This window comes from Mytilus californianus, unplaced genomic scaffold, assembly GCF_021869535.1.
Source record: "Mytilus californianus isolate M0D057914Y unplaced genomic scaffold, xbMytCali1.0.p SCAF_1, whole genome shotgun sequence".
Taxonomy (NCBI): Eukaryota; Metazoa; Mollusca; class Bivalvia; order Mytilida; family Mytilidae; genus Mytilus; species Mytilus californianus.
In genome coordinates, this window is record NW_026262581.1 from 114,282,389 (window position 1) to 114,306,766 (window position 24,378).

At 32.9% G+C, this 24,378-nt stretch overlaps 1 protein-coding gene across 5 annotated transcripts in view; it reads left to right on the forward strand.

Annotated features, from left to right (window-relative positions):
* Positions 1-16,455, forward strand: part of LOC127731096 (uncharacterized) — a 34,302-nt gene extending 17,847 nt beyond the window's left edge. For 4 of the 5 annotated variants that reach the window (XM_052239958.1, XM_052239968.1, XM_052239976.1 and 1 more), the window contains exons 2-8: positions 5,990-6,121; positions 8,606-8,743; positions 9,277-9,509; positions 10,145-12,204; positions 12,597-12,877; positions 13,179-13,364; positions 14,277-16,455. In XM_052239958.1, coding sequence (XP_052095918.1) covers positions 6,032-6,121; positions 8,606-8,743; positions 9,277-9,509; positions 10,145-12,204; positions 12,597-12,877; positions 13,179-13,364; positions 14,277-14,381 — 3,093 coding nt within the window. In that variant the 5' untranslated portion in view covers positions 5,990-6,031 and the 3' untranslated portion in view covers positions 14,382-16,455. The remainder of the gene's footprint in view (positions 1-5,989; positions 6,122-8,605; positions 8,744-9,276; positions 9,510-10,144; positions 12,205-12,596; positions 12,878-13,178; positions 13,365-14,276) is intronic. The other variant, XM_052239989.1, reaches the window with a different exon arrangement.
* Positions 16,456-24,378: the final 7,923 nt, after the last annotated feature.

Genomic DNA, 24,378 nt, shown 5'->3' on the forward strand with positions numbered 1-24,378 from the left:
TAAATAGGTAGACGTATTCTGACAAGATTCCTGACTAATTGTGTTTCGGTTCGGCATTTATAACAAGCTTGTGGCTTAGTGTGGTATTGCAATGTTATTTCTACGTCTTGTCAGACTTCGCAACGTTTATAAGTTGCAGTCAAGATTGCATGTTATATGGCATTTTAACGCAACCTTCGCCATTACCTGTATCAACTTGCAGTAACGTCTTTTAACCAATCAGCACTTTTGAAATGCGTGAATTTAATTCCAAAGACTTGATTTAGCATTTAAAAGAATTAAGAACATAAGAACACATGTCATCGATAGGTATCTAATATACACCTGAAATCAAACGCAGCATAACTGATTCTTTTAACACACATACATGTGCAGATAGAATATATTAAGACAATCCGAACACTCTACGTTAAGACATGACCTTCGTGATTTTTAATGTCTATAACAATGATTTTGGCATACTATGATTATTTAAATGCTGCCATTCAAAGTACATTCAGAAATATAATTATTAACAGCTCGGGTTTAAAAGATTAATTATGTTATAATACAATAGGAAAGGGTTGCACATATTTGCGTTTTAAAAATACGTTATTGATAGAAGTGTCCTTTAAACAATATTCAATAATGGTAATTCTAGGAAGTTAAATCAATACACCAGATTATTTCTCATGTATTATTCATAAAAAAAACTTCAGACATTGGTTGTCAAGAATAGTTTTGAAGGAAAAAGGACATTAGTTATTTTATATATGAGTGATTTTTTGTCGTTTTATTGGAAACTATCTAATAAATATTTAAAATTATACTAGTAAGTTAAGGGTTATCATGGTCTATTAGAATGAAATATGTAACACGAAAAAAAGAAAACAACTAGGAAATCTACCGACGATTTTGAAGAAAACATTCTGTCGTCACAGTTTTATTCAATTAATCGAAACTTTTGTGCCATCATTACTGATTACAACTAATCGAAGTTCAGTTTCGTCTCATATACTTACATAAATAGGAAAATACTTCATAGCGACACATTAATATTACTAATGCCATTATACCTGACAATGTGCTCTTGTGCCAACATGGACGGGATTTAAAGGAATCTTTATTGTCTTCACAAAAGTGATAATCCTTTCTCATCCCCCACAAGATCAGCTTTTGTAGCTTTTTAGCTCACCGGGGCCCAAAGGGCCCCATGTGAGCTTATGCCATCACTTGGCGTCCGTCGTCGTCCGTCGTCTGTCGTCGTCTGTCGTCGTAAACTATTTAAAAAATATTCTCCTCTGAAACTACTGGGCCAAATACCTTCAAACTTTAACTAAATGTTCCTTAGGGTATCTAGTTTATACATTGTATCCGAAGTTTTGATCCATCGACAAACATGGCCGCCATGGCAAAAAATAGAACATAGGGGTCAAATGCAGTTTTTGGCTTATATCTCAAAAACTAAAGCTTTAAGAGCAAATCTGACATTGAGTAAAATTGTTCAATTGGTCAAGATCTATCAGCTCTGAAATTTTCAGACAAATCGAACAACCCATTGTTGGGTTGCTGCCACCGAATTGGTAGTTTTAACAAAATTTTGCAGTTTTTTGTTATTATTTTGAATATTATTATAGATATATATAAACTGTAAGCAGCAATAATGTTCAGCAAAGTAAGATCTACAAAAAAGGTAATATGTCCATAATTGTCAATTGACCCCTTAAGGAGTTATTGCCCTTTAAAGACAATTTTACACAATTTGTTTATCAAGTTTGCTAACATTTAAAAATCCTCTCCTCTGAAACTACTGGGCCAATTACCTTCAAACTTTAACTAAATGTTCCTTAGGGTATCTTGTTTATAAATTATATCCGAAGTTTGTATCCATCGACAAACATGGCCGCCATGGCTAAAAATAGAACATAAGGGTCAAATGCAGTTTTTGCCCTTTAAAGAAATTTTACACAATTTGTTCATCAAGTTTGCTAACATTTAAAAATCATCTCCTGTGAGATACAGGTGAGCGATTCAGGCTCTTGAGAGCCTCTTGTTTTTTTATCGAGGCCATCCTGCGAATGGTGATGGTATGAATTATCATTGATATGGTCATAATTACAATTAATTGTTTACAAACTTTAATTTTTTCGAAATTCTAAGGATTTTCTTCATCAGGAATAGATTATCTTAGTTGTATTGGGCAAAACCTTTCGGAATTTTGGGTCTTCAATGCTCTTCAACTTCGTACTTTATTTGGCCTTTTTAACATTTTGATTCGAGCGACACTGATGGGTCTTTTGTAAACAAAACGCGCGTCTGGCGTATAAAATTTTAAGCATAGTATCTATGATGAGTTTTTTTTACAACCACTTGGTCGATGTCATTGCTGGTGGACGTTTTTCCTCACCGAGGGTATTAACAGCCCAGTAGTCAGCACTTCTGTGTTGACATGAATTATCATTGATATGGTCTTAATTTCAAATTAACTATTTAAAAATGTTGATTTTTCGATATACTATAAGGGGTGTCTACCTCAGGAATAGATTACCTTAGCCGCATTTGGCAAAACCTATCAATTTCGTACTTTATTTGGCCTTTTTTAATAGAGCGTGACTGTTACTGACGAGTCTTTTGTAAACGAAACGCGTGTCTTGCGTATACTATTTTAAGCCTGGTATATATGAGTTTATGCATAAGGATATGTCATTTTTGGGTGTTGATGGTAGATTTTTTAAGTCTATTTTGTGTATTTTATAACTTTTAATTGACTTGGCATATTGTATAGGCACCTTTGTTTTGTTTGTAATCTTATTTTGACCTCTATGTGTCGTTAGATATCCTATTCATCCTTAAATCATACAGTAAAACGTCGGAGAACAGTAAACTTTATTCTTATATTCTACTTGTTATGACTTTAATGTTAATAAGGATGTTTTCTTTTTTCAATTTTCAACAGTTGATCAAGATGGAACTTATCTAAAGAGTTTGTATCTAAGACTAACTCATCTATTAATCAAAGCCGGTCAACCGCTAGACATCCTTCTATTATTAACGATATTAAATTTTGTTGAGGAAAAAGGAGACAGTTACAATGGTATAGTGTGCTATATAAGTTAACTGTCTTGTACATAACGTTAATGTTGTTCAGAGGTGTCAACTTTGTCAAAAGTAATAACTATAATCTTTATTGGTCCATATAAACTTTGAGATACTTCTATGTATTATTGAGATAGCACTGTAAAATGTCAAAATTTATTAAATGATATTGAAATTGTTTTACTACTTCCGTATCGCTAATTCAAAATTGTCAGTAGACCTATAAAAATATCATATATGATAATTGCTTAATATGAAAAAGATGTGAACATGGGAAAACGTATTTTAATATTCATAAAAAAAAGATTTTCCAAGGGTAAAAAAACTGTCATAAAATTGATTCGATGTTAAACGTCATTTTAGGCCAATAAAACATATATATTAGTTGCATTGGTAATTACTCAATATGAGAAAGGTATAAAACGATATCAACTTGGGAAATTGGGTTTACATAGATTAACCAAAGGGCAAAAACCTGTCTAAAATTGATTCCGGTGTTAAACGTCAGTAACAACACACTTCAATAAATATAATAATAATGCTAGGTCATCATATAGGAGGTATGGGTCGGGATTAAATCGCGCCAGCTATTACTTCGCTTACTGTTACTTTTTCAAAGATTCTTTTAAATATTTAATACAGAAAATAGATCGCTAAATCTTTTACGTTGGATATTCAATTGTATTATAAAATATTGAATAATCAGCTTGTACGTCTTGTGGAGTTGAGTTGAAGTAAATCTAAACTATACGACAAAATAGTATACATAATTTTAATTTGAATCTTAATGAATGTAAACAGAAACAGTCACCAACTGGAAAAATATATTGGACTTTAAAATTGAAATGAAAATTAATAACATGTTATCAAAATAACCTTCTAGATTATTTTGTAAGCTTTGCAAGTTTGATATATCAAAGATGTCAATCATTTTTAAGGTTTAAGACATCCATGTTTTGTCACCATACATGTTTAAGGACAAACCAAATAGCCCGTTTTCAATTTCATTTTCCAAGATAGATTACTTATTGTTTAGACGGAGCATTTTAATATATTCACCAACCTGTGATTATTCTTATACAATGCACGGCGATCTACTGGTATTATACGGGATAGACACTCTAAAATAAAAGAGACTGTTACATGTATTTACAATACAGTGGAGTAAAACGACTAAAAATTAGTTGGAATGTAAAGTATTCACATTTGATTGTCCGTTCAAATTCTGAAAAATACCTGTATACCTAATAGTAAGGTATATAGGTATTTTTTTCAGAGACGAGTGCCTGTGGATGGCGTTTCCACTAAATTCATACCAATTTGACCAGTTAATTACTTTCCTTCAGTATAATTTTTATTTCCTCAATACTGCACGTTCCTCTTGCCTTCGTTAGTCTGAACAATGTCTCAATAACACATTTGTCGTTTTATGGTAAAATTTCACAAAGCAAGTTGTCCAAGACAAACAATCAATCACATACTTAACCTATAGGCATCATGCTGGAGATTGTCTACAGTCCTTATAATGTTACCGTATTGCCCGACAAAGCACAACCTTACGATTTCAATACATGCTCTAAACCGAGATTTCTAAAGAAAATAGTTAGGAAAACTTCTAATTTTACACAAATAAAGTCTTTAGCAGACAAAGACAGACAAGACAGACCAACCCTATCAGAGTGTAGTCTTAACTGTATGCGAGTACTAAATACTCAATGACACGTAATAGCTTTCTTCAATTTTTATTCGGATATATTAAAATGTATTCCCCATTGTTGGGTGAATCGTATTTTGAATGTTTGTTCATTATGTAATGAGTGACAGACTTTTAACTGTACAGTGTTAAATCAATTAGGCAAACAAATGAAAACGATTTATGATAATGTAGAACAAGATTACACGCAGTGCCCCCACTCGTTATTCAAAATGTTGGAAAAGAAGAAGTAGGTGTCTGACAGATCCAAAACACACACACACGTTACAATTCATCACTTTAGAGCTGCCGACTTAATGTACAGTCATTCTCTTAAGTAGTATCGAAGAAAAGTATCAGCAAATAAGACGTAGGTATATTATGGATTCGAAAAGTGCTCACACACAACTGCTTTTCCCTGCTAAGCTTGCTGAACAAATAAGAGTAGTTTCTAAGAAAAGTGTTACGAAATATTTGTTGGACGAATGGACGAGCGGATATGGTGATTGTAATATAGCCACCACTGTAAGAGTGGTTTTATAATATATTGCTTCTTTTTGGTACGGACTTTCGAAAAAAGAAATAGTGAATACGTTGTGATATCATATCTTGCTTCTTTTTTGAAAGGGCATTAGAAAACAAATGTAAATACATTGTACAATCTTCAACTGGATACCCACAGCTATTTGCGGGATGAGGTTTGATATTTACAGGTCTTTTTTTTTAAAGAACTGCACACATTTCTCAATCGTGTTTGAATAATATTCCATGTTCCTTCACCACATCTGAAAAAGGAAAATGGCTGTATTAAGCTGTTTTTCATCTTTCGTTGGAATATGCATTTCGAGTACTCAGTATGTCGGTGTTTAGGTGATTCCATTCTGCAGTAGTAGTATAGAAACTGGATTTTATAATGATAATTAGAGGATTTGAACTCAGTCAAATTCATTGTAATGTATCATTATGGAAAGATCTAACCAAAATTCAATTGCTCGATTGGATGTGGTAGTGATTGAATCAACTTGTTCTTTAACTCTTCTATACTCTCTCAAATAATACCAGAAGCATTACTCCCGCTCCATGTGTATCACGCTCCTCTCAAGGAATTGTATCATAAATCTCCGTTGGTTGAGTACTATTTATTTAACAATCCACTCGTTTTTTTTTATTATATTAGCTGTCAGCTAAATGATTTAAGACGATTTTACCATATTGTTTCAGATAGTTACAGTGACCATGTAATGAGGTATTAGACAACAAACCATGGGTTCCGGGTCAAGTACACAACCTCAACAGCGACCTCAGTCATCACCGAACAAAGTAAACGGCACTGCTAGTCAGCATGATGCACCTGTGAGTCTGCACCTTTCTCTCATACTTGTACCAATCAAGAAAAGAAGCAGCATGTGAAATAAGTAAAAAAACCCGTTACACTCTTCTTTTACATTTGAAAAATATGTTCACGCCCTCATACGAATCATTCTCTTTGCTTGCAAAATTAAGTCGGTGACTCTCGTAATTGTTTTTAAAGCTTATAAAACATGTTTATATGAATCTCAAAATTGACGACGAACGTTTAAAATCGTTTTATTTCATTTATATTATTTTATAATAACAATTTCATACGATTAGATTAAAAGACATTATGTACATGAAAGGGTTGACAAAAACATGATAACATTATAACGATTTAATGATTGGTACGGGTATTTAACTTTTAATGTAATAATAACACAGTATTGCAAGTCTTGTACATGTAGATATTTCAGAAGGCCATCGACTGTAAGTGTCGAATGTGTAAAATACACGTAACAAGCATGATTCTATATGTGCATGTTCATTTGACACTATACATATATATTATAACTGTTTAGCATGTTAAATAGTTTTGTTGTGTATGTGTTTTAGGTCGTTCTTTTTGGTGTTTTTTCTATACATGTTCGTAGTTTTATCGTAGCCAGATTTATTATATGCATGGGCATGAACCGTTAATATGATTTTTATGTATATTACTGATTCTTTACTTGTATAGCTTTAATAGCTTGCTGTTGTTTATATTCCTTTGTACGAAAATAGATAGATGTGATATAATTGCCAATGCAACAACTATCCTCCGAGGACGAGAATCAAAACCATGCGTTGTGTTGGGATTGTTTTGTTCCGTTCATATACTATTTCTCTATTGTCCAAATAAAAAAAACTACTTGTTTTCTTTCCGTATATTTTAATAAGTAAACCCAAAGATTTACAAAATCATCAAAACTGATCGCTGATCATAATTTTATCAGGATGATTACATTTTCATAATTCCATAATCACATGTTTTTGTGAAAAAAATTTCAGTTGATGCAATTGGTCTGTATGGTGTTATTTATTATGCTTTTCTTTATATAATTTTCTGTAAGCCTCAAGATGAGTAATAGCAATTAAAACGTTTGTCTATTGGTATATATGTTAGGTTTCTTTGTATAGTCTATCTTTGGAATCATGTCTCATTTATCCTCTTTACATCATTTTCTCCTGTCAACATTCGTTTCAACCAACCAATAGTCAAACTGGTATTAACTTCCCTGATAGAGAATTTTAACTTCTTTGATAGAACTTCATAATAGTCAACGGGTCTTGCCCTCATTATGACATCTTTAAGCTACAGATTCAATTTTGCTTAAACAAAAGTAAGTCAAATGCCATAAAAATTAAAAACGTATGAGAAAAACGCAATAAAATGCTTTATAACCATATATTCTATTATAAAACACTTAAACTCAAGTGAAAGTTAACTGTACAAGGATCATAGAAAACAAAAATATATCATTAGTAGTTATATATCTAACCAGTTTGAACTTATCTATAAACTTCCTTCTTCTTTTCACACGGACTGAGTTGTATATCTTCCTTTATTTATTCTTATTTCAATGATTTTAAGGGGGTTCCCGAAATGTTTTCGAATTAGGACCAGTCTGAACAACAAACGGCTTCAAAGTTCTTTTTGTTTTCTTTGTTTAATATTGACTTGGTCAAAGCAGATGTGGAGTGTACGTCTATATGATATCAACACGAGCACACAAAATAAACAAAAACAGTTTCCAGAGATCAACTTACGATTTTTAACAATTAACATATGTTTGGTTTTATTTTTCATCGATTCTGTTTGAAGAAGGGGCAGTGTCCCCTGTTGCTTCATCACCATGTACTATTAGAGGTGTTTTTGTATATGACTAATTGAATCAATAACTAAGTAAACTCAAAAAGTAAGTGCTTCAAAAGCCAGTTTATCAATTTTTAATGCAATGGTACACTTAACTGAATGACTGTTTAATATATTCAAAACACCCGAACGTTAACCGTATCTACTTCACTACAACAAGGATTCGGAGTGGTCAGGATATTAATCTATCTGTCTTCTTCACATTAATTAAAATTTAAGAGTGGTTCGTGTTCATATTATAGCATGCATTTATTGTAAAAATAAGCATGTGCTGGGATAGTTTGAGTGTCCGTGTTAGATCTTTTATACACGGTTTAAATAATTCAAATGGTTACATTCATGATAAAACAATTTATTCAGCAATGACTTGTAAATCAGATCTATATGGTAACGTGTCGTCAATTTGCTATTTAATGGTAATCGACTATATATGATAGCATATAACTCTTAACAACATATTAAGATCTGAACAACAAATACATGGATTAAGATTTAAAAACTTTTAGATATTGAGTCATTATAATATTTCTAGTTGAAAAATAAATTGTTATCTATGAATTTGTAATTTACTTGTGATGGTATATGCTTGTCGGATTAGGATTTCAATAACAGATAACGTTTTATTGCAGGACTCGAGACCACAAACAACAGGAACAGAAAAGAAGCCACAGAAACCACAAGTTCCTCCTCCATGTCCCCCTAAACGACGGAAAGCTGATGTCTTTCAGTTGTCAAAATATACACATGTTGACGATTATTCACTAAATGTAAATACTAGTTTTCTTAGTAATGAGTTTAAAATAACTACCAAGATGAAGGACAGCAATAATAGCGCTACTCCCTTTGTATATATATATAGTTATTTTCCAGTAAATTGTAAGAATAATAGTTCATGCACATTCACCAAATACCATTTTTCTCAACAGATAAGAAAAAATTCGTAGATGAACCGAAGACATAACACTTGGTTCTGATCACGGAAAATAAGGCATTGACTGACGTAAAATATGGCATTGACTAGATCTTATTTTAACAAAGCTGTGTTTACTTAAATAGAAATTTTTCAAAGGTTCTTTTAATTTGTTGTTCACAGCAAATATAATTGGAAGTGTAATCAGTAAGATAAATATACTATCTACTTATTTCTACGCAAGAGCAAACGTACTGAATACTGAAAATCAGTACTGTCATTCATGTAATCTACCGCTCAATGTTGATGCACATTCTCCAAGTACACTGTGACTTTATTTTTACTTGATAAAAAATTTCCAAATTTACATTAAATGTTGTTTATTTTCAGTCACCACCAAATTTACTTGTTGGTACCTTCAAAGAGCTGATAGGATACTTAACAAAGAATCCAGAATGGGATGACATGTGTAAAGTTCGCGCCATTTTCAGATGGGTCTCGTCTGTAGATGTGTACAGTCTGAAAACAGAAAATGACCCTCCTACGCATTCACCACTGGAATATTTTATAAAGATTCAAAAGAACATGGGAAACCACGCCCATCTTGTTTCTGGTCTATGTCAGTAAGTGTTGTTGTGTATTACTTCCTTATACTAGGTTTGTGTTAATGTATCTTTTGATATAACTATCTTATAGTAAATTGCACCTAGTGAGAAACTTTCTGTAAATGGAAAAAAATATCCAAAATAAGAATAAGGTATGATTGCCAATGAGATAACTATCCACCAGTGTTCAAATGAAGTGGATGTAAGCAATTATAGTCAACCGTGTGGCCTTCAACAATGCGAAAACCATAAAAAGTATATTTGTTTAAATAAAATTGCCCGCATGAGTATAAGAAAAGAAAAACGATATATAACGACACTAATATGTAAAACATACATAATTATGACAAAAACAATAAATTGCCTGTACCAAGTCAGGAATATGACAGTTGTTTTACCATTCGTTTGATGTGTTTGAGCTTTTGATGTTGCCATTTTATAAAGGACTTTCCGTTTTGAATTTCCTTGGAGTTCGGTATTTTTGTTATTTTACTTTTTCCTTTGTTCTTGAGCGTACATAATGAATGCTATTCCAGACAATTGCTGTGTGTACTGAAAACAGGATCATAAGTTCATACAGTAAATACATGAAGATTATTTCCATGATCTAATTGATCGTTGAATTCTATACAATTTTTTTCATATATTGACAGAATGGCAGGAATACCCTGTGTAATTATCAGTGGTATGAACAAGAGTGCAGCATATGAAGTCGGCAGTAAAGTAGACCGTAAAATGATGGGTGCTCAATGGAATGCCGTATATATTGATGGCGAATGGCGCTTTATCGATGCCTTCTGGGCCTCTGCATGTGTTGTTGGTAAAAAGTCAGGCGAATGGACTTTAGTGGACACTGATGGTAACGTGACCCAGGACGACGAAGAAACTTCTGAAGGAGAAACACAACACAGAGTTAATGAGTTTTATTTCCTGCCTGACCCCGACCAGTTAATTTGGACACACTTTCCTGACGAAAAGGCATGGCAACTTCTGGAGAAGCCACATACTGTTGCTGAATTTGAGAATCATACTTATATCCGTGAAAGATTCTATTATCTTGATATGTTCTACACAGACAAGACTAAAGAACAATGCATGTTAACTGCAAGTAAAGGAGAAGTTGGGCTCGAATTTGGATTGCCTAAAGAGAAAAGTGAATACTTCAGATTTAAATACATGCTATATCAAAACCGAGCGGAAAGCGGATTGGATGGAGGCAACCTATCGCTTGAAAGATTCGTAATGTTCGAGCATAATTCCGATTTATTAAGATTTGCATTACGATTCCCGGTTGCCGGTAAATTTAAGATGGACGTTTTTGGGTTAGATGAACGAGAATCTGATGTATTTGATCTTTGCTGTACATATCTTATTTCATGTTCTGACCCTCAAAAGAACTGTATGCCTCTTCCAGATTGTCCGGAAATTGGTTGGGGTCCTGGCGTTGAAGCGAAGAACGCAGGTCTCAAAGCTAAATCGCACGATGGAGCAATTATCATATCAAAAGATGGAAGGGTTGATATCAAACTTGGTGCACACAAAGATGTCCGTCTTCACCAACTTCTTAAAAATGCTATTGTTGATGAGGCCACACTAAGTAAATACGCAGTAATCAGAGAGGAGAATGGCGAATTCACAGTGCATCTACGTCTACCACAGGATGGAGAATATGCAATGAAACTTTATGCAAATGACGAAGGTGAAGACGGAGATGCATCAAACGTCTTGAACTATCTGATCAAATACATAGAAAAAGGAACAAACGAACCATTCCCGAATATCACGGATGGCAAGATCGGTAAGAAATCCATAGCTGATAAACTGGGAGTAAAGGCAATCAGTAATCCGGGCGGCTCAGTAGTTACGAAGGACGGCAAAGCATCTGTCACCTTTAAAGCTAGAAACGACGTCGAACTTGTGTGTGAAATACATAGTCAAGATCCAAACGCTAGGAAACACATGATAGTTAAACCTACAAATAAAAATGGCACTTGGACATTTGATATGGACATGCCAATTGAGGGCGAGTATTCTCTTAATATATTTGCTCGGGAAAAGGGCAACCCGTCAAGTGTTTACAACGTTCATTCCTACCTTATAGAATCAGACGGACATGCTATTGACGAGGAGAAGGCAGACCAAATGAAGGGCGAGCACAGCGAACCAAATGTTATTACAGAGACTGTGGAAACATCTGAGCCTGAAATTTTGATTCCCGCTCCGACTGGTTACGATAATGTGGTCGCCTGTTTCCACAGACGACACGCAGATGATTCACCAGATAATGACACCGTTAAATTGATGGAGCAAGATGGACTAAAACTTTTCCTGACAAAACTTGAAGACTTTGGAGAATATATGATGGATATATATGAAAGGGATGCCAACGGAGTTCTTATGCATTTAGCTAGGTACCAAATAAACAGAAAACCAGCTTCAGAGTTGTACAAAGATGACGCTAAAATGTTGATGGAACAACTTCTACAGAAACCGGACACAGAGGAAGAATTATTCGATGATAATGATAATAAAGAGGAATCAGATGACGAAAAACAGCGACGAAATGCCAAAAAATTAATGGATAGAGCAATGCAACAGAAAGATCAATATTCTCTAGAGAAGGCGATTGCAATGTATGAAAACGCCGGCGGCAAAGACGATGAATATGTTAAGAAGGCAAGGAGATGGTTGGAACTTTTGCAAGCTAAAGAAGGTAAAGTCTGTAACAACGTTTGGTTACTTCAGAAAGTAATGAAAAAGCAATCATATGTTAAGAAAGAAAGAAAGAACGAAAGAAAGAAAGAAAAAAAGAAAGAAAGAAAGAAAAGAAAAGAAGAATATAACAAATAAATAAATGATGACCGAAAAATAACATATATCTCCTTAAAATTGTATGAAATATAAATTAAAAAAACAACTGAAACCATATAAAATTCAGCATTGAAATATTTGTCAGTCGAGGAGGTTGTTCTCAAGAACACTTGATATAATTTACCAAAGATGGGTGATAACAGTTATTTATTTTGTATATAGTACTACACACACACGAAATATAAGAACCATGTCAAAGTAATCAGTAATTTTACTGTGATTCCTTTGTTTTAGAGTTGCAAAACGCAGCACAGAGAAGAGAACTGGATGCCCTTGATAAAGCATTGGCAAGAGCAAAGGCAGCGAACTTTGACAACCAGTTGGACTTGCAAATAGTTGTGGCACAAAGACTCCGTGACCAGTTAGCCAGGATAGAAAAACTTCGTCATTCAGTGTTGAACATGGACCAGAAGACTATTGCTGAGATCAGGACCTATTCTAACCCACCAGAGGGTGTACATCAGTCACTTATGGGAGCATTCTTGTTATTAGGACATCCAATGAAAGAAGTTAAGGTGAGAGTTTAGTGCCTTTCGTCTTGTGACTATCGGTTTCTTTCCTTTTAAAGTATGATAAAATCACTATCTATTTGTATCAGAACGAATGTATAATACTATATTTTTTTTACATTGTGAAAGCTTGATCAATCTGTCATTGTGTAACTTAAAATTGCAAATACTAAGAGAATAAATAACGTATAAGAAAATGATTTATTGATAGTTTACATGACATAACCATTTATCTTCAAGCAAGTTCTTGCTATTTCTTAGAACTAGGTTATCAGTTAACATTGCATACCAAATTGCGTTTTATCAGGTGTGGAGAACATGTCAGAGCATTCTGGGTAAAACTGGAAGAGAATCTGTAATGAGAAAGATTCAGAAGTTTGACCCCAAGGATTGTTTCTTAGCAGCAGCTTTACAGTCCAAAAAGGTCATTTCAGATTACACTCTCGAACATATACGAGATGTCAGTGCTGGTGCAGCAACGTTCTTTGTATGGGTTAGTATTCTTATGTTATAATTCAACCAAGCCTCAGTATGAAAAACATGAAAACAACACTTTAAAAATTGCATGTGTCCGAAGCGCTTTTCTGGATTTACCTTCGTCAGAAACTCTGAAAGCCAAATATTTGAAAGCCAAGGATGTATAATAAATATATATGTACAAGTAGATGAAATGTCTTCTAATCGTAAAATATTATATGCGAATTGATAATTTTCTTCATGTAACTACTTTAAACACCGTGATTCTGTTTGATCACTGAAATATTTACTTCATATAAATAGATATGGGTATGTGTCTATGAGAGTACTTACGACATCTGACAAGTTAAAAACTTTCTATTAATTCTTCTTTCAAAACAAAACAAACATGACATTAGTATTTTAAACATGTCACCGCCTCGGTGATCTCATGGTAGCGTGCTCACCTCGATATCCTCCAGGTGAAATCTAAGATTTGAAAATTGGTGCTCGTTGCTTATCCGTTAAACACGCGACATTTAGGATAAAGAGCAAATACTTGTCTACTACTAGGGGGTGTTTAACGACCTTATCTACTTATGAGGGTCTCGCTCGGTCGGTAAATACTGGTCAGTTCGGAGTCAAAACAATATTTCTGGGTAGAGTGGCATGTTTTCCTGTGGATTGTTTCTGTTTGAACTAGCACGTTAGAAGTACGGCTCAGCTCGTCAGTCTAGTATAAATCGATGCTCATATTCATTTCACATTAAAATGTTTTCGTCTTGATATGGATGTAATATTTGCCATTGGACGTTAATCGACAAATCATTATCATCATTAAATCATTTTAGATTGGTTTTGTTTATATAAGGAAAATTGTATGATTGACAGAGGATGACATATTTTAGTTGTTTTCATCTATAAAATAAACAAATGCATATTTTCATAGGCAAAAGGAATGATTGAAGAAGTAGAATCTACAGGAGGAAGACAAGAAGAAGACCCAGTGACTGGAGCAGCTAAACAGTCAAAAGGAAGAAAGAAGAGAAGATAGATCTTAAATAAACAATCAAGCTTTCAACATTAACATTTTCTGTTCAAGCATATTTTTGCGTTTGGGCAGACACATTGTTTCTATATAACAATCAAATAGACTACAAATTAAATTTGAAGTTTGTTTATTTATATTTTATGTGTCATGTTTTAATTTTCATTCAAAAGAAGAATAAGGAATTCAGATTAAATGACACCGTGAATTCAGTTTAATGATACCGTCTCCATTTTATGAATTATTTATATTATAAAATGATTAGTGATAGACGTCTCCGATTTTATATTATTCTAAAGACATATTCTACTATACAACTGTAAAACAAAGAATATCAATTAAGTGCAATCATTATACATATATATATATATATATATATATACAACTCGTCTAAACATCAGCCCAAAAATGTTAGATCTGTAAATTTGCTTTCGCAAATTTTTTGTTCTTCCCTCGCCGGGATTCGAACTCATGCTACTGAGATATCGTGACACCAATTTTGTTCTTCCCTCGCCGGGATTCGAACTCGTGCTACTGAGATATCGCATGAGTTCGAATCCCGGCGAGGGAAGAACAAAAAATTTGCGAAAGCAAATTTACAGATCTAACATTGTTGGGCTGATGTTTAGACGAGTTGTATATACAGAATGTAAACAGCCATGTATCACCATCACTGCTGGTGATCCGATGGATAAATTTGTTGTAGAGTTGTCACTGGTTCAGATGTACTTATATATATATATATATATAAATGTATATATACATGTATATCTAAAAGGAATGCCTTCAACATCAGTATCATCGTGATTTATCATTTTTCGTAATCCATAATTGCAGAATTTCTAATGCAAATTTAAATCAATGTTTCATTTTTTTAAATCAAGAAGGAACTTGAAACCAAAGAAGTCCCTAGCTTGTATTCCCAAATATAATTTTTACAAATTACCAGAAGTATACTGAGAACTAATTTTGAAGAAGTTCTTGATGAAATAACTTCAAGCTTTTTTAGCAATATTATTCATATATCTCTGCCATGACAGGGAACCTCAAAAGTATATTATGATAGTTAGTGTTTGTTTTTCAGTCAATCATATTTCATTATTTCACCCTTTTACATGGCATGGTAACAACTCACTCCAAAATAGCTTCCGTCTGTCGACGACATATATCTTCTGTTTTTTTAAAATGATATTGTTCTATATATCATAAATGTGTTACAAGCGTGAAACATCTTAGTTTTGTATGATACAGAAGCAAATTCACTTTTTGTATTACATTTTAGATGTCTCATTTATTTCGCTCTCTCTCCGATGGAGTATTTAATGGCGAAGGTACCCTAATTGACATAAAATATATTGGTGTAAAATATGAAAAAAAAATATTTTCAATTTTCAAGAAAAGACACATTTGTTAATATTTTAATTACTGTGATTATTTGAAATTAACTATATTCAAATCTCTTTAATGGAAATAACTTAATTTTGTTGGCTTTTTATATTTTGATTTTAAGGAACTCTTAAGGAAAGCAATTTTCAAATATGTTCAAAGAATTGAGAAGTTAAAACTATCACGTAACTGTATTGCAATATAAAATGCTGAGTGGAATTTGTAAGATTTGAAATCAACAGCCTTTATTATTGGTATTTTCATTTTAAAAATTTAATTAAAATTGCCGACTTGCTATTCTGTTGCCTACCATTTATTTTTAAGAATGTTAAGTTCACTATATTTTTAGTCTCAGAAACCTTAGGAATCAGGTATAAAATCGTGCACAAGAGTGTGCAGACTACTGTTGTGTTAGTTTTATTAAAAAAAACGACATTCCGCTTTGCCAATAAGATTAAACGGAGTGATATCAAACAACATTTCAATTGTGATAAGTCCAATGTTTATTTAATATCCGTCCTTTTTAAAAATCTGTGATAAATGATTGTTATTATACTGAAGAAAAAACCAAATTCCGTTTGGAAACTTCAAAAGCCGTCCTTTTAGATTAGCAGTCAAGAATTAAGTTATAATTTTTGTATTTTATTCTTATTTTTTTTCATCTTTTGAATAAAACTGTTGATATAGTCATTAACACATTTGTTGTTTGTTTGTTTTTATCTTATTAACTTATTTGATGTACGTCTAGCGTCTTAAACACGTTGGAAATCCTGTCTTTGTTGAATTCTCAATTTCAAGCAAAACGAAAACGAACGACCAACTATTGAAAATCATAAAAAATAAATTCGGTAAAATATTATATCTACAATCGATAACGGAATGATATTCTTCCATCAAAGGAAATTGCCAACATCGTTCCAGAACATCGTAGAAACTAGAGACATTTCTGTTTAAATTGATTATATAGATATAAGAAGATGTGGTATGAGTGCCAATGAGACAACTCTCCATCCAAGTCAAAATTTATAAAAGTAAACCATTATAGGTCACAGTACGGTCTGCAACACGGAGCCTTGGCTCACACCGAACAGTAAGCTATAAAGGGCCCCAAAAAATTACTAGTGTAAAACCATTCAAACGGGAAAACCAACGGTCTAATCTATATAAAAAACGAGAAACGAGAAACACTTATGAACCACATAAATACTTTATGTAATCAAGCCTCTAAGTAAAATCATATGCTTGAAATTTTATAGCAACATCTCCAAAATGGACCATAAATTAAAGAATAGAAGTAATTTGGTGGTAAAATATAAAAAATAGAATAATGAACCAAAAAATAAGGAATAGAGAAAAAATAACCTAAAAGTTTACCCAGTCCTGACCCTCATGCATAAAGTGTAAGAAAAGAAAGGCGAAAGTTACCAAAGGAACATTCAAACTGACAAGTCCATAACAAACGGACTATGCTATGGTAAAAACGAAAAAATTACGTAAAGACAAACAACAGTACACAAAACTCAAAATAAAAAAACTAAAGACTGAGCAACAAAAGTGTAAATACAAATGTGTGTGACACGATAACAAGGTGTGTACTGGAAAGCACAAAAACTTAAAAAAAAAGAAAGATGGAACAAAGCTTTGGGTAACAACATAACATAACGTATTGTACCATCATGCAAATCTGCCTATAATTAATTCATATGTAACAAACTTAACAGTTACATCGAACAAAGGGATGTAACTGGAGTAGCCAACACAAGGTACACGTACGTATGTGCGACATCCCAATTTTCGTACAGCCTTTTATTTGAAAAAAAAAAATTAAAAATTAACACACAAAACAGTACGTGTAAAGACTGAGAGATTATAATGCCATTCTTTTACCGGATATATGAATTATATAAAAAGTAAAAAAGAATAAAAAGGAAATGAATAATTACATAAAATCAACGCACAAGCAAATTTTAGCAACACAATAAATTTCAAACTCAAATCTATACGACAGCAAATAGTGATGATAATATAACAATGGTTCAATTTTTCATTGATATCTGACAAATATTGTAACAGGAAATGTCCTTAACGAGCTCACCAATTCCTGAGTTTATCTATTACAACCTAGAAAACCTACGTTTTCGGAAAAATCATATCCGCGTATATTAGCAAACGATGATAATGACCGATGGCGGGTTAACGCCTTGTGGCAGTTAAATTCATATTGTGGACGATAAAATGTTAATGTGATGTGAATATGAACCCTGTTTTGTACTAGACCGACATGCTAATCCGGTTTTTAATGTGCTAGTTTACAAGGTAACACTTACTTAGCCACATTATTCTGACTCCGAGTCAACTAGTCTTTGTTCATACCTTAGCAGAGATGTACATGTAGCAGATAACAAATTTTCAAATCTTTGGTTTGACACGGCCATTGAACCCACGACCTCCAACACTCGAAACGAGCATACTCACACACAAACTTACATTGTACTTTGAGCTCTATTAATGTCTTTAAATGCAGGAATTTTTTATTGGTATATCATTGTTTATTATTGCTGTTTTAATTGGCTTTTTTTCAATTGGTTATCTTTTGTACCGTTACTTTCGTTTAAGTTAATAGCTTTTCCTATATTGTTATTTGAAGCAGTTGGTGTTGATGGCAGATCTTTGACCGTTTCTGTTTAATTTATTCACATCTTTCTTAGCATCTGGAAGATTTGGAGCTTGACATATTGTATAGATTCCTGGATAGTGTTGCAGACTGTACATCTTCGTTGACCATAATGCATTTGTGGGCTCGTTGGCTGTCTTTGTCATCCGCATCACATCTCCTTTTGTGACAAATTACAAAAAGAAGCATTCATTTCTTATATTTTGTACATGATCATAGAAAGAAAATATATGTGTTTAGGTTTTAGTCACAAAAATGATTAGATAAATGTGATATAATTTTACTAAAAAAAAATTCACAATGGGCATATAGGTTTTGATTTTTTTAGTGTATGTAAATCTTCGTCAACAAAAAATTCTTTAAAATTTTAAAGATTAATTGTGCATTAATAGGGTTAGCAAAAGGAAATTTAACTTAAGTATTTTTTGAAAGGTTTTAACAGACGGAGAAATTGATGAAGAACAATTGAAATAAATACATAAAACGCATTTAAAGCTAACAAGTTGTTATTGTTGGCATTTGTTTTTGTATAGTCCACTGGAAGTAGGTTCTTAATACTTAGTATTGAAGACTCGATCACTTTGATAGGCAACTAGTCTAAATACCACATTTTAAGATAGTCGGTAAGATAAATTCGTTACATAGTGTGCTAGTGACCTAATACGATATATATGGGGTCAGTAAATTCCATATGGGGATTCGAGATTCGCTCTCACCCCCTATGGAATTTACTGACCTCTAATATATCGTATTAGGTCACTAGCACACTATATATACGTAACTAATAATATCACACATGAACTAGGCGTGTATCGAAAGCAAAACTCTAACCTGTCGTGTTCTGTTCTCTGCTTAACAAAAATGATTAACAAAGTGCTTAACACAAATTTGTTAAACTCATAATCAAATGATTTTAAAAGATGTTGAATGAACTTGATTATAAACAATATAAACCAAAGAAAAAACTAGGTTTTTTTTCATAAGATGCAAACCAAAACGACACAAAACAAAAGGCATACAGTCTACAACAATAGACAAGTGTATATACAATATGTCATACAGTCTACAACAATAGACAAGTGTATATACAATATGTCATACAGTCTACAACAATAGACAAGTGTATATACAATATGTCAGGTGCTAAATTGTCCCATTCATTGAAAAGATGAGAGATAACCATAGATCTGCTATAATAACCAAACCCCTAAATGACAAAAAATGCCTAGATTATCCTGACTTGCCGTTAAACTCATATGATAGACGATACACTGCTACACAGAGCTCGACATATTGCACAGACGCTTATATATTGGCGATGACCACATCTTTTAGCTAGATGCGACATTTCCATTATACAAAGAACAATTGAACACTTGGGCAATGGTTCATGATTTGCATTTCGAAAAATAATACCCTGTAGTTAGACTAGGTAGTTCAAAGTTTGAATAACAATAAAAAAATGTGGTATTGGTTTACTTTGTTGCTAATCATTTTCATTTGTGATTACATTTAATTAGCTGTAATAAGTTTAAAATCGTAGCATACATATATAAGTAGATTACATTTGGTCTTAATTTCCCATAGGCTGCATATCTTGGTCATTTAAATGCTTGTGTACTCGAAAAAAGTGTCCTAACGTTGGAATGCTAGCACACATTTGACAATTACCTCGCAAAATTAGAAAATGAATAAATGCTGTGACATTACAAAAAGCTAATTGGATACAACGCTTCATGCTGAAGTACTTGTTTTGTAAACATCAAGGTTATTTTTAAGTTTAAGTTTGATTCCTATAAATACAGATCCTATTCTGACCTAGCCAAGATTATCAAAATCCCTTGTATTCGACTATTAAAAAATATGTTAAGAACATTATAACTTTTAATCCACAAAATTAAAAAAATGTAGGCTAATTAAAAGTTTGTATTTTTGTAAAGTAGAAAATGATTGTCGACTGCACATGCAATCCGGGTGTTAATGGAGGCTGATGTCACATATATTTTTATTTAACTATGGGAAGCAACTTTTCGTCGGTTCCAGAAAGTAACCACAATAGAGAGAGCTTTGCTGCTAATTATCAAAGAGGGGTAAGTTTGCACATTATTAATAAAATTAATATATTTCATTTTACATACTACCGTTGTGAAAACAAGCTTTACGGTCACCATCACGAATTGGTTGACCGATACGATGTGTCGATACGACATGTTTTCGCGGTTGTAGATCTTAGATCAGTATAGTCGTTTGATCTTTAATGTAACCGATTATGTACGTCCTATTCCCGATTGTGATATTTTGAAGGAGTGTGAATTCTACTGGATAGCAGGAGACTCTTACCCTGTTGACGCACCCGATCTCGCTCCTTTTGGAATTCATGCGATTCCCGGAGTTTTTGTGTGTTTCCTTGATTTGTCTCTTTTTAATTTACGAGATTTGAACATCGGTAAACTACTGTCGCCTTACTTAGTCATAAAACACTATGCACTCGACAATTTTTGAAAATACTTCGAAGTTATTGTTACAAGCCATTAAGTCTTTATATTCGACTATTACTATAAAAGGAGAGCACTGACAGTGGGAAATCTAGTGACAAAATATTACAACCCTGTAAACACTGAAAAATCTTTACAATGTTTGTCCCGTTTTAGCAAGGACGCTTACAATTATGATATCACGAGGAAACATTCTGACAAATAGTAAAAATAAAAATAAATTGAAAAAAAACCAATTTCCATTTAGTGTTATCATTTCCCTCCTTAAATAACAAACGACGAGTACAGCAGTATATAGGAGCTTTGTGTTAAATTGGTATAAAATGTTGTTATGCGAATAAATTCCTTGAGTACCAACTTCAACTTATTTTTTTCTACTGGCTGTATACCTCTCTGGAACATGCCAATTATCCGTATATGTATGCAGCTGTTGGTTACCTAAATTTAAATTTTGTATGTGCATGATTTATTATCCAATTTTTTTTATCAATATGCAGCAAAGATTAACAATTTTTAGATTTCAGTTTCACAAGCTTCTAATGCAATTATCTCGATTAATAATGAACGCAAAACATCGCGTATTTGCATGTATAATTCTAATAACACATTCAAATAATTTCTTTAAATTAAACGATTGTTGTTTAGAAATAACGTTTCATCAGTATCGTCACCGGTATTGTTTTACTATTGATTTCTCAACTTTTTCTTAGAAAGAGTGATTTTTCTATTGTTATCGTTAATCGATTTTGCCACTACTTTAGCTAATACAGGACACATTACTCGAGTTGGTTGTTCCCTGCTCTCAATTTTCTAGTATTTATCTTCTTTCTATTGCTAATGAACTCCTAACAATCTTTCAGAAACGACTGCTGTCTGAATCTCACGCCAATGGAGGTCTCCGCCATATGCCATCTAGGAGAGGAACTTTTCCAAACACCGAAAGTACCGGAAAATTATCATCAACAGGAGACACGACTACTGATAGTCCACGCGCGTTACCAGCTAGGAGGGGAACATTAACGACAAATGATCAACCAAGACCTCTTCCACCTAAGTTAAAGAAAAAAGAGTTTTTGAAAAATATCAATTTTGCTGATATTGATCATATTGTGTCGGAGGTAACTAATATAAAACAGATACATTTTTGTTATGTCAAATAAAATAAGTTTTTCAATTTCTATTCCAAAATTTCGTAAAGCTAAGTTTGAACATTCCAGCAGGTCAGAGTGACGCTAAGGCTTAATTTACATTATCTCAAAATATCCCTTATGCATTTATTTAACGGTTTATGACTACCAGAATTAAGTGCGAATCAAAATAGATTGGTTGATTGATTGATTGTGGTGTTTGATGTCATTTGTAGCACTATTTGCTATTTCGTGGCAGCCAGTTTTTATTGGTGGAGGAAGCAGGAATGTCCGGAAAGAATCACTGCCCTTCGACAGGAAAATTGGCAATCCTAGTCAATCAAGATTGGAGTCGAACGCACCTGCTACATGCAGAGTTCTAACTACCAATCTCAGTATTGAAGCTATTTATACAGTAGACGAACTACTAAGACCACTCGGCCACCGAACCCCTGAATCAAAACAGAATTACAATCATATTTGAATGATTAGATATTAAACTTATTCCTTTTCAGGCACCCCTAGAGTTATTGACTAAAACGATGTGGGATGTTGTAGAATATTTAGTGATCACTCCAGATGGAAAACAGATTGATGATTTATTAAAAATACGTGCAATTTTTCGTTGGATGACATCATATGACGTGTACAGCATAGACTCAGAAATGATTCCTCCGACTGATTCACCATTAGAACACATGCTTAAAATACAGTGTGGCTTAATCTCACATGCTCAAATGTTTTATATGCTGTGTTTGTAAGTATCATTCATCTAAACTTGATAATCATTATTTTCATAAATGAAGCAACAATCTGTATCTCTCCCTTGTTAACTGGCACTTTCTTTATTAGTAGTATTAGATCAAGAATGAAACAAAACTTGTTAACTTCTATGTCATTTGGTCTCTGATGGAGAGTTGTCTTATTGGCAATTATACCACATCTTCTTATTTTTATATTTATACTTAATAAATTTCCTGCATCCGAAGCGCTTTTGGATTTAACTTCAACAGATACTCTCAAAGCCAAATATATTTGAAAGACAATGTTGTATAAGAACTGAACCAGTTGAAAAGCTTTATGACAAAGAGGACTTAAAAAATAATAGCCTCCAAGGTCAACTTTGCCCGAGGTAGTTGAAACCTTAGGTTTTTTTTTATTTAGGATAAATTATATAAAGCAGCAACGTCCTTCCGCTATTTCAATTGCAAGTTTTATTATTTAAGGTCGTTCTGGGATTTAAAAATGAAGTGTTCGTCTTGGATTTCAAAACAGTTGTTATACATTTCTGCTGAAATCAAAACTTTTATAAAGAAAGGGAGTTCATTTGGTCATAAGAAGAGAGAGTTTATATATATATATAATTGATTTATGTTCCCAGTTAATATTTCGCACATAACTTTAAAAATCAATATCTATAATACAACATTTTGTTGATATATTGCTTGTATAAAATTACATAATACTATCAGATATCAAGGGGTAGGGGAAGCCAATCTTTAATTTTATTTTAGCAAATTAATATTTCTGTATATACAAGATTACAGAATTTGTATGGCATAGAAATGTACAGGAAGACAAGATAGGCACACATAAATGTCTGTTTATAAACTGCTGCTTTTAATATACTTGTTGCTTTCAGAAACACGAATGAATTTATAGAAACATTCATTCTAAAATGTAAAAAAATTATCAACTTTCATCATTAAATTAGAAAGAATAGATTCCATGGTAAACAATGTTGAACTCAGACTTAAGCTGAAATGTAGATTATTAACATGCACACGTTTATTGTTTGTGATTCTGTGTGTTTGTAGACAGTTTCCTTTGGAAATTGATGCATACCTTATAAATACATTTGTTTATTTTAGGTTAGCAGACATTACATGCGTAATTATTAATGGTATTACGAAAGGTGAGCCATACAAAGTCGGGTGCGACATTAAGTGTGAGGAATTATACAGCCAGTGGAATGCCGTTTATGTAAAAGGTCAGTGGCAATTTGTGGATGTATTCTGGGCGTCAACATGCGTACTTGGCCGCAATAGCGATAATACAATATACATTAATTCAGATGGTAAAATTTCAAGAGAAGGGGACATCGATGAAATCGTGAAATATACTGAATTTTATTTCTTCTCTGACCCAAACGAACTTATTTATACACACTTCCCGGATGAAGAATTCTGGCAGTTACATCCAGTTCCGTTTAATTTTTCTAAATTCGAAAAGTCGCCATATTTACGAGAATATTTCCATATGTATGAAATGAGTATTGTTGAAAGAAGTTGTATTTTAAATAAAATTACAGCAGAAAAAGA